This window comes from Polyodon spathula, chromosome 25, assembly GCF_017654505.1.
Source record: "Polyodon spathula isolate WHYD16114869_AA chromosome 25, ASM1765450v1, whole genome shotgun sequence".
Classification (NCBI taxonomy): Eukaryota; Metazoa; Chordata; class Actinopteri; order Acipenseriformes; family Polyodontidae; genus Polyodon; species Polyodon spathula.
The window spans coordinates 7,247,588-7,259,522 of NC_054558.1; the positions used below are offsets into that span (position 1 = coordinate 7,247,588).

The following is an 11,935-nucleotide window of genomic DNA, read 5'->3' on the forward strand; positions in this document are numbered from 1 at the left end:
CAATCTATTTTAGATAGGCTGTTTCAGAGTGTTGTTTTCAAGTTCTTTTAATAACCTACAAATGGAATATTTGTCCGTAATATGGCAAACAATTTCCGATTGGCTAAAAAAGATCAAATAGAAAGATGTGTCAATCATTTTGCCCTCTAACTGTTAAGTGTTACGATTAGGGCTGCATTTCTTTCACGGTAAAAAGTTGCTTAGTTCATGGCATTTCACAAGATATTTCATGTTTAACCATAATATGCATTAAAGAAGAAAAAAACAGCATTGTCACTTTCAAAATTGACCATTTTCTCTTCAGTAATTATAGAACAAATCTTCCTAAATATTGAAACGCTTACCTGAAAAACAGTAAATTTGTGAATATTTCGTTTTTCATGTCCACCTTTTAAAGACATTCTATTTTCACCATCAATGAGTTATCAAACAAAATAAAAACAGAATTAAATATTAAAATACAAGTGGCATGTGAGATGTTCCCTTCTTGTGCTGGACAGAGCGAGTTGCAGATATATTTCCCGTCTTCGATGCAGCTGGTGTATTTTTCTTTGAAGACATTTTAAAGAAATCGTGCAGCTCCATGCAGTGTGTGTTCAATCATTTACCGGAAGCAAACTAAACCGACAGCAGGGTTCCTAAATGCTGCTTAACAGGTACTTTGTCAATGAGGCAAACGTTTGCTATATTTATTTTTAAGTGCTACAAAATATGTGTATTTACTCTATTCTATCAGAAAGGAGAATTTTCATCGGGAACTACATATTACATGGCTATGGGTACATTTAATGAAAATCTTTAAATCCGTGATAACCATGAAAAAAGATATCCTTAGATAATTAGAAAAAGAAACATTAACTCAGAACTAGCAACCTGGCACATTATTTTCCAATGAGCCCCAGTGACTGTTAGGAAAAACAGAAATAATCAATTAAGGAAGGTGTTAAAAGCATATTGTTTATATTAACCACAGTCCACAGATACTCCGATATCAAATTCATTGGCATTTGATTATTGTATTTTCCATTAATCAGAAACATTAAGTCCCAAAGCTGATATCCTTGAGACAAAGTCATCAACACTGGAAAATAAGGGCTTTTTATTTACATGCGGATGTGCCTACAGCTGGAATTTAGAGTAATGTGTCAATATTAACATATACATTAACATTAACCCTGTTATCTGACCAGCACCATGGATTGTAACATTTAGTTGGAAAGTGTGATATAATTTAAACGTGGGCAAACAGCTCTCGTGTCGATAAGAGTGCTGGCCTCTGGTTTAAGGGTATATAAGGAGTGTCCAGCCCTCAGTTTAATGTACAAAGCTGAAGATGGGTAAGCTACTGCTCTGGACTGGTAAGTACTGCTCCCATTGCTCTCTGCTTCTGATAACTATTACTGCATCAGCTTATTGCATGTTAGATCAAGCTGTATAATGTTATACGACACATCTGTTCAGGTTGCTCTACTCTTTACTCTCAGGTATAGCCAGTGCTATTATATTAATACAGTACCTAGTTTTCTGAGCTTCAAGTGTACTGCATATTGTACCCACTTGTAATAATATATATAATACAGGTGTTCAACTTCTACTTCGACACTGCAGTAAAACAATGCATTTATTATTATTATTATTATTATTATTATTATTATTATTATTATTATTATTATTATTAATCAAGTGTTGATACTACAGTTTATAGCCTTTCTAATGCATTTGATAGAATATATTCCCATCTATAAAGTAGGTATTATTCATTGCACCTGGCTGGCGTCACTTCCAATGTCATTAATCCACACTGCTTCTCTCTCACAGGCCTGGCCTTCCTGCTGCACCTGCAGCTAGGTAAGTCATCTTCAACACTCACATCTTACACAAACCAGCTCGCTGCATTTAGCACTAAAACCTGGACTTTATCAATGAAGCAGAACCAATGCACCGGAACAGCTTCACTTACAAAATTGCATCTCAATATAGGCTGATTCAGTTATGTGAAATCTGGAACAATACTGTTCAATAACTGTTTTACCATACTTTATATAGATTTGATTGGCTCTTGTAATACTGAAATTTGCATATCCCATTTACCCATAATTCTATAGCTGCTGCTTTTGTTATATATATAGACACACACACACACATATCGGTATACATTTTTATAGGTATACATTCTCAACATTAGGTCAAATTTATAACTCCTGAGAGAGTGCAGATAGGGTCATGGTTACTATGGAACACGTATACTAACCTATGTATAGCATTCTGCACTATTTGCTAAAGTGTTTGGTACTGTTACTGGTACTGGAAGCCATAAAAGTTGCTGCCTACTTTAGTTTTCTTTTATTCTTCTGTGTTGTACATAATCCAATTTCATTTCTTCTAAAACTAAGAGATTTTAGGTCATTCATGCTATGGTCATTTTTTGTAAAGTGTTGAACTATTGGTTAATTTACTTTTTTATGTCTTATTTTTGATAAGTGATTCTGCATTCTTTTATATAATGCGGTACCTGTCTCTCCTATGTATTTTATTGTGTTGTATTTTTGCATGATGTGTTTCTTATGGCTGAAATTTTTTTTTCACTATTTGTAATTTCACTTTCATCTTTGCAAATATTTTTGCATACTTTACATGTGCTCTTACAGGTTTTAATGTCCATGCATGTGTCTATGATCTGTTTATGTTTACTGTGGATCACAATGTCAGCAAAATGAATGGTGATTGAACAAGCAGTTACACCTCAATCTAGTTCTGTGTAAAATATCACTGTTAATGGGTTGGCTGCACTGTAGACACAATGTAATGCATATATGATACATTTATCTTCTTAAACTTGTAATCCCAGGATCCTCCTACATCCTTTCCTGTTACTTCACCAACTGGGCCCAGTACAGACCAGGAGCTGGGAAGTACTTCCCCACCAACATCGACCCATGCCTGTGTGATCACCTGATCTATGCCTTTGCTGGAATGAGTAACAACCAGATCCAGACTTATGAGTGGGATGACGTCAAACTCTACGGGGAGTTCAACGGCCTCAAGAACCAGTGAGTGGGAAAGACCAAAACCGAACAAGGGCAAGGGGAGGGATAAGGGAATGCAAGGGGCAGAGTAGGATAAACTATTACACAATGGCACATGTTAATATTTCAATCAAGATCCCACAAGGTAAGAACCTGAAACGTGTAGAAACTAAACGTCTGTCTCTTGATCCCTCACAGGAACGGAAACCTGAAGACCCTCTTGGCTATTGGTGGCTGGAACTTTGGAACAGCTCAGTGAGTTTTGCTCTGTGTGTTCTTCACTCTCTCTCTCTCTCTCTCTGTCAATCTCACAGTCCTGTTCTTACAAACCCTCCTCTCTCTCTCTCTCTCTCTGCAGGTTCTCTGCTATGGTGGCCAGCTCTGGCACCCGTCAGACTTTCATCCAGTCTGTGATCACGTTCCTGAGGCAGTACGAGTTTGACGGGTTGGACATTGACTGGGAATACCCTGGCTCCAGAGGCAGTCCCCCCCAGGACAAGCAGCTCTTCACCACCCTGGTCCAGGTACTGGGAAAAACATTGACCACCATCCCACAATTCAAACAAACTAAAACACGTGCTTGCTTAAAAGGCAGAAGGGGACAATGTAGGAACTAAGAATCTTAATGTAGCTTACTTTAGCATAACATGGTGAAACTAGAAATTATCATCTAAGATTTTGTCAATAATACACACAGAGGGAAGTGGTCCATCTAGATCACTGAGAACCACTATCTGATACATATGTCACACTGTGTAGGACAGCTAATTATTGTTCATAGGCTGTTCCTAAAATGTCTTCCGCTCCATTTCATAGGAAATGCAGGCTGCCTTTGAGGCTGAAGCCAAGAAGAGCAACCGCCCTCGTCTCATGGTGACCGCCGCTGTCTCAGCCGCCAAGGGAACCATCGACACTGGATACCAGGTCGCCCAGGTCTCCCAGTGAGTATCAGCAAGCCAACGTTGAGCATAAGAACCCTGGATGATAGAGACAGCTGAGCCATGTGATTACAATCATCACCATGCCATCCTTGCTAGCAGGAACTTTACTGAATCCTGGCTATGAGGCTGCCCTAGCCACTGAGAATCGTGTCCCCTTTGTACAAGCTGCTTGATAGAGTGCCCTGTCTTCCCCACAAGATGCTTGTATAAACCTCATAAAACTTGTTGTAAATAAGAAGAAAATCCCTAACACTGCCTAACAGTTCTAAGATACTGCAATTGGATCCAATGCCGCTAAACCAGTGTCTTCCTGCCTCCCACAGGTACCTGGATTATTTTCACGTGATGACCTACGACTTCCATGGAACCTGGGAGCAGCAGACTGGTGAGAACAGCCCTCTGTATAAGGGACCTGCTGACCAGGGCGCCATGACCGACTTCAACGTGGTGAGAACAGCTGCTTAACTATACTGAACCAGATCTAATCACATAGGAATTAGGATTAGAATTGCACGAATTAGGATTATTACTTGGAACGGATCTCCACTACCACATTGTGCATTCAATCTAACCCTTGGTTTGCCTTATCCCGTTCCCAGAACTATGCCATGAACTACTGGAAGAGCAGTGGTGCCCCCGCAGAGAAACTGCTGGTCGGCTTCCCCACCTATGGACACACCTGGACCTTGGCAAACCCCTCCAACCATGGTGTGGGAGCCCCAACCGCTGGCGCTGGCCCTGCAGGACCCTACACCAGACAATCAGGTTTCTGGGCCTACTATGAGGTACACAGACCTGCTAGGCCAACTTGATGGGCCCAATGGCTTTTCCTCCTTCCAAACATTTCTTATCCCAGTATTATATTGCATATACTAGTAAATTGCAAAAGTGATCCCCTTTCTTTAGGTAATGCTATATTAAAACAAACTGACTTTTTCTCTGTTTTTAGTGTTTTGATTTCAGCTTACAGGTTTTAGACCACTTCCTGTTAGCCAGGAGTTAAGTGCTGGTAATAGACCTATCTCCTTGTTTAACTCCCGTTTGGTCTCTGTCTTCTCCCCAGATATGCACCTTCATCAGTCAAGGAGCCACTCAGGCCTGGGATGCCCCCCAGGATGTCCCCTATGCCTACAAAGACAACCTATGGGTCGGCTATGACAACGAGAAGAGCTTCAGCATCAAGGTAGGTCTCAGCCGAGCTTTGCTTTCAAACCCCAGGGAATAGGAATTCTACTGACCTCCCTGAAAACCAATTCAACACTGTGCTCTATCTCTCTGTTGCCCCCTGTAGGCTGAGTGGCTGAAGCAGAACAACTTTGGAGGCGCCATGGTCTGGACTATAGATCTGGATGACTTCAGCGGCACCTTCTGTAACCAGGGCAAATACCCCCTGATCAACACTTTGAAGACCGCACTGGGAACAGGCAGCACAAGTAATTTCTGTCTTTTTACTCTCTGTCTGGTAGTGACCCAGAAAATCACACTGAGATGACCTGAGGGTACAGTATATGATCTAAACCACATAACCTCTTAACACCAGCTCTGTTAAGCTTCCATCTGTTATATTATGATTCCATTCCTTTAAGGAATATATTCCAGGTCACAGGTCATGTTGAGTATGTTCGTTCATCTAGCTGGTGTTCCGTGCAGTAGATCCGGTGAGTTTTGTGATCAGGGCTCTGATGTCGCTCTTCTCACTGTGTTTCCCAGGCTGTACCCCTCCAGCAAACCCCCTGCCCCCCGTGACTCAGGCCCCTGCACAGCCCAACCCTCCCTCCGGTGGAGGCAGCAGTGGAGGCAGCAGCAGTGGAGGGAGCAGCAGTGGAGGGAGCGGCTTCTGTGCTGGCAAAGCCAGTGGCCTGTACCCTGATGCATCCAACAAGAACCACTTCTATGACTGCGTGAACGGAGAGACCTACAACCAGCACTGTGGGGCTGGCCTGGTCTTCGACACCAGCTGCTCCTGCTGCAACTGGGCTTGAGCACAGACAGCACCCCCTCCGCCCAACACTGATTACCATTAATTAAAAACAAAAGTGTAATCAGCAATTGAAACACTCAATCAAGAATGAATAAAAATCACTTTAAAAAAAAAAAATCTAACTTTCCAGTCTCTGATCTGTTTATCCATATCTTATAAAACTATATTATAAACTATGAGTTAACACTTTTCTATGGCAGTAGAAGATACTGCATCTGCAGTAACAGAGATGAGAAAGGACTATGCACCTGATGCCTTATGGCTGTTATATACAGCTGTGTAGCCAACCTCCGAACAGCAGAAACAAGAACCAGAGAGGTCTGGTACCAGTATGCCGTGTGTAGAGCCGTGTGGATTTCTCAGTGATTGCTAGTATTTTAGCTTCAAGGGGTGGCATTTGACCACACTTTTAGCTTTACAATTTCACTGTGGGGACTTTCATTGGACTCCCCAGCTCCTTGTTTTATATTGTGGTAGAATGTGCATATGCGATTCTCACTTCTTGATGCACAGTAGTGGGTGTTAACAGTCATCCAACCAATTCACCAATCCTCCACTAGGGGAGAGCTTAATCAGAAGAACTGGAAAAAACACCCACAAGAGAGCCGGAGATTTCTTGCAGTGTACCTTCTCCCCAGCCTGCAATAGACATACACACAAAGAACAAAAAAGGTGTATATTTTTTTGTAATGATTTTGTTGAATCTTCTGAATGCATGAATTTGCTTTTGTAAACTCAATGCACAGAATGCAGCAGTGCAGTAAGTCCAGACTATTTATAAAAGTTTTTCTTTTAAAAAATAAATACATTTCTTTATGTGACATAGTAATATAGACATAAACTTATACAGCTTTAGACAAGTTTTCCTCTATGAGCAGTTATACACAACCTAAAACCACCAGCATTAGTGTGAGATGTGATAATAATAATAATAATAATAATAATAATAATAATAATAATAATAATAATAATAATAATAATAATTATCTCTTTGAGGAATCCATAGCCTGACTGCCACGTATGCATATATATATAACGGTGCATATATGACAGATACCGCCACGTGTGCATAAGTATTAATAATGGGACCCACCATCCCACACACAGATTTTTTAAACTAAAAATACATATATGACCATGTATATAACTGTTTTTGGCTTGACAACAACCTATATGTTCACATCACTGTATGAAATATACATATGTCTATATATATATATATATATATATATATATATATATATATATATATATATATATATATATATATATATATTTTAAACATGCCATTGAAAATATGGAAACAAAATATTTGGCGTCCCTTTCATGAAACAAAACCATAAACAGCATGTATTTATTTTTTTAGTCTTAGAAGGAGCTGAAGCAGTTTCTTTGAGATTGCAAAGCTCAAAAGAACCAACGTTTGTATTTCTGATGGGATTTCACACCCCTGAAAGAAACTGCTGACAGGATACATGTCAAAAGAAGGGCCTTCTTTATTTAAGCTAACTAAGGTATTAGGTAAGGGATTTGTTTGTGTGTGTGTGTGTGTGTATTTATTTAACCTTTTCCCTGAACGCAATAAAGCAGCCACTGGTATGTTTTTTTCCACCTCCAGTGCTGTGGACCTTTTTGCATTGGCTTTAGCCCAGCTCCTGTACCCTCCCAGTCTGTTGGTATCCTGAATTCAGACTCGGCATTAGCCTGCTGAAATGTTAACTCGAGTGGTTCAGTATCTTTCTTTCCTAAAAATCCAGTCTGTTAGCTCAGGCAGTTTAGATAACTCTCATTTGACTTTCTTTTAAGATCCTAACTGCAACCTCATCAGGTGGCACTGTGTGCTATGGAAATATTACTTAAAGGAGTTGGGGGGGGGAGGGGGGGGGTAAGCACAATGAATGTCTGCACCAGCTGTTTCAACAAAAGTTACATTTAAAATAGCATTGCTTTTAAAAGCATTATTCAAATGTGTTTTTTGTTAACATCATAAATTAGCTTATATGTATACAAAATGAGGGTGTAACATATGATTAAGTGTGTATCTTTCTTAGTGAAAAACTAAACTTAAAGACAATAATACTTTTCGTTTAACTTTATGTGCTTGTACTGTTCACATGCACTTGATTGACTTTGTTCTAATGCTCCAGGTACTACTGGTTAAAACCATCCCGTTACACACTATCCCTCCTCCTGTCCTAGCCCACTAAAACAGAAAGCTTTCACAGCCAAGAAAAGCTTGCAGGGGATTAAAGCAACCAAGCAATGTGTTAGATACGTTCGATCAATAAAGAGAACGCATTCAGGTTCAGACGCAGCTTGCTGTAAAAAGAATGCTGAACTGGAATAGCTCTACTGGGACTGAAGCTGTGTCCCCTCCCAGCGTCTCTCTGAGTCTACACATCGATGATGGTGGCCAGGCGTAGGCACAGCGCCGCCTTTGGTGGGATCTTGTTGTGCGCGATCTTGTTGCCGTCCAGTCGCAGGACTTGTAGCCGAGAGAAGCTCATGATGTCAATCACCTGGCAGAAGCTGTTGATTGAGAACTCTGGTAAGACGAACAGGAGAAGACAGTCATTGCTGTGCTGGACGCAGTGCATAAGGGCCGTGTTGCAGGAGTATATTTGACAGCTACAGCAAGCAGTGTTGGAGAAAATGACCGGTTTCAAATATAACAAAGGCATGGGAGAAGGTCCATCACACTGGTGAGAGGGGTACTGGTATATAGCAGGCAGGCTGTTAGCTTGTAAAGGTTACAGTAATACAGATTTCATTCATTGCATGCTTTACACTCTGGAAACATCCACACCTTGAAAATCTTATGTTTATGGGCAAATTATATTTAACCCTGGGGGGGGATGAATATCAATTTTGCAATCTCATAAGGACAAGTGAAATAGTTAAAATTGTAGAGAGAGTTGTGCTGATACTCGTATATTCCGAATAATTACCTTTAAGAAATTTGAAGCTGTTGGGTATTAATTAAATGGAATAAAACATGTTCATTACTTAATACAAAATAATGGAGTCCCTCGGTTTCCCTTTTCTGCGCAATTATTGAGTTTCAATCAATAACATTTTGGCAGTGCTTACTCTGAAAATATGAGTATTGGCACAGCCCTAAAAAATAGTGTTTAAGATTTAGCTCATGGAGATGTGGATGTTCCTAGAGAACTGACTCTTTGATGGATCAGCGTTTCTGCATCCGAAACACTGAGGGCTTCTTAAAAACAGTATTACAGGTCAGACGGTATGCAGTGGCGATGCTCTGCTGTCACTCACCTGTGATCTCATTAGCTTGCAGGTAGAGGTGCTCCAGATTGGTGTTCACCGAGGGTATCTTCTGCAGCCTGTTGTAGGAGAGATCCAGCTCAATCAAACTGGTGATGTTGAAAGTGTTGGAGGGAATCCCTTCGTCAGTCAACTTGTTGTTTGAGAGTCTCAAATACTGCAGTTTGGGGAATTTCCTAAAATAATCATGCGGAATGGTGTTGATCTTATTAAACTCCAGATAGAGCTGGTGAAGCCGGCCTGGAAGATTCCCCGGCAGGTTCTTCAGCTTGTTGTTGCTCAGATCCAGAAGGGACAGTGATTTCAGCCCCTTCAGAGCTGTTCCGATGTCAGGGATCTGGTTGTTGTTGAGTAATAAGGAAGTCAGGCTCTCCAGTCCTTCGAACGTGTTGGGCTGGATTTTGTTAATCTTGTTGTTGGACAGCCTGAGGTCACTCAGGGATCGCGGCAGTGGGGTGGGCACTCTAGTAAGGTTGTTATGGTCGAGATAGAGCCGATCCAAGTTCTGCAGCTTGGAGAAAACCGTTTTCCCGATCTTGTCCATGGTTAGCTGGTTCCTGTGTAGCATGATCCAGACCAGCCCGGTTGCATTGTCAAAAGCCCCGTCCTGAATGGAGCTGATCCGGTTGTTCTGTAAGTACACATACTTCATCCGGGAAGGCACGAAGGGGATATGCTTGAGGTTGCGGCTGTCACAGTACATGCTGATCGGGAAGCTGGGAGGGCAGTCACACTCCAGGGGGCAATCCCTGGCACGCAAGCTGGCTGCCACCTGCCCAGAGTAATCGGTGTAACCAAACTGGCGCTGCAGGTAAGACAGCCAGAAGAAGCTGTCTTGTGCCTGGCACATCACTACTTCACAAGCTCCAGCGATGAGCAGGACTGGGACAAGCCTCATCGTAGCAGACGATTTTCTGAATTACTAAAACAAAACCAGATTCACAAACACGTCTCAAACAGGCTATAAAAATATAAACAGGTCATACAAATATCGATAGGTATTTGTTATAATATGTGAGTAATGAATAAGCATTCAGACACTAATGTGAAAGCAGGACATATCCTAGAGATGCAAAACCAATTACAATAATATGAATTAAAAGCAATCCAAAAAAATGCATAATGAAAAAAATGCAAATAACAAATATAAAAAAACACAATTTCTACACAAGATAGATAGATAGATAGATAGATAGATAGATAGATAGATAGATAGATAGATATTTGATCTCTATAGCCAAGTCATGAAAAGAAAATCTAGTTTCGTGGATACAGTGTCACACTATAATTTGCCAAGTTTTCAGCTATGAGTTGCCCGCTTAGGCTCCTGAACCTGTAAGTTAATTCTTCCCTTTATTGTTTAAATCCCTATTTTCTTTTTTTTTTTTTTTTTTTTTTTAGAAATGAAGCATGAGTACCGACCTCTATTTCAGGTTATCAACCCTGTCCTGTCCTGGCTCTGTCAGTGGTTTATTCAGACTGTGTGCTTTTGGGTTTCAGACTCTTTGTAAATACCTTCAAGGCTGTAGCTCAACCTGTCCAATTACTGAATACTTCCTTTACAGAGACCCAGTGTCATTAGTGTGGGCTTCTTGACTTCTGTTACCTACAGCTATGTGCCAGTATGAAACCCATGTGCAAAACAGCTGAGGGACAGCTGTTGTTTAATGACGACCTTGTTTTTCTCATTAGACTCGTGGATCAAGCAGGACCTTCTCATTAACAGAGCAGGAGGGGGATGTATCTTGCTGTGTAAATTAGCTAACTTATTTTTTTAATTCGTTTTTTAGACCAACATCAGACATTTTTAACCCCTCGCCAACCAAGATGCCTAATCAAAACACCCTTTCACACAGGAGTTTGTTTTGCTGTCTTTATGTAATATGAAACGGTTATCACTACACACGCGTGTGTGTGTATTTAAAAAAAAATTGAAGGCAAACAATAACATCTTAAAGGGAAAGTGATTTTTGTTTTAGCCACACTAGCTGTCTTGCAATGCCCTTTTTGTACAGTATTCAGGTAAGAAGTTGTTAAACTCTCCAATGCTTGTAACAGAGATGTCTTTTATTAGATTTTGAACTCTCCTGTCTAAGTCCATTCTCTTTTGGATCTGGCTCCAAGCGTTGATAAGCGTGTTGTCTGATTTCTTCAGCATGCTTGAGTTATTGAGGGAAGACAAGGTGAATTAATCCTCTTCTCACGCCTTGGTTAAGGCTTAATCCCTTCTTATCTTGTAATTGTCCTCGGTGAGAAACGTGAGAGCCAGGCTGTTATCTCCAGGGCTGCATCTCTGTGAAATTTCAGAGGCTGCTTTCATCCGTTCGTGGAAACTACAGTTTTTTCAAAATGTTGTGGAGAGAATCACAAGACAAGCAGTGCTTATGTAAAACTCTGGCAAAGGATACCAGAGAAAAGTGAAAGCATCTCCTAAAAAATGCAATAAATGCAATTCTTAAACAGAGACTCAAAGAGCTCTTTAGGGCAACATCAGGGTTTTAGCCAGTTTTGTTTTTGTGCTTGGCAGAGGCAAATTAAAGGGAATTATAGTATCATTGATCATTATGTATAAAATATGCATTTGAAATTATTTAACTCATATTGAATTAATACAATACATTTTCAATTAACACAAGCTATTTATGACCATGTTTAATATATGTCACATAATGGCGCTTTAATGGTAAACAACAGATAAC

General features: G+C 40.4%; 2 protein-coding genes across 2 annotated transcripts; one reads left to right on the plus strand and one right to left on the minus strand.

Annotated features, from left to right (window-relative positions):
* The first annotated feature begins 1,292 nt into the window (after positions 1–1,292).
* On the plus strand, positions 1,293–6,019 carry LOC121299962 (acidic mammalian chitinase-like). The gene is made up of 11 exons (XM_041228255.1): positions 1,293–1,358; positions 1,819–1,848; positions 2,849–3,050; positions 3,225–3,281; positions 3,385–3,550; positions 3,843–3,967; positions 4,291–4,414; positions 4,567–4,752; positions 5,031–5,150; positions 5,259–5,400; positions 5,678–6,019. The coding sequence occupies exons 1-11, from the start codon at positions 1,334–1,336 to the stop codon at positions 5,947–5,949; spliced, it is 1,449 nt and encodes a 482-aa protein (XP_041084189.1). The 5' UTR covers positions 1,293–1,333; the 3' UTR covers positions 5,950–6,019.
* A 1,241-nt stretch (positions 6,020–7,260) lies between these two features.
* Positions 7,261–10,889, minus strand: LOC121299965 (fibromodulin-like). The gene is made up of 3 exons (XM_041228260.1): positions 10,659–10,889; positions 9,228–10,158; positions 7,261–8,493 (listed from the first exon to the last, which is right to left on the minus strand). The coding sequence occupies exons 2-3, from the start codon at positions 10,132–10,134 to the stop codon at positions 8,342–8,344; spliced, it is 1,059 nt and encodes a 352-aa protein (XP_041084194.1). The 5' UTR covers positions 10,135–10,158; positions 10,659–10,889; the 3' UTR covers positions 7,261–8,341.
* Positions 10,890–11,935: the final 1,046 nt, after the last annotated feature.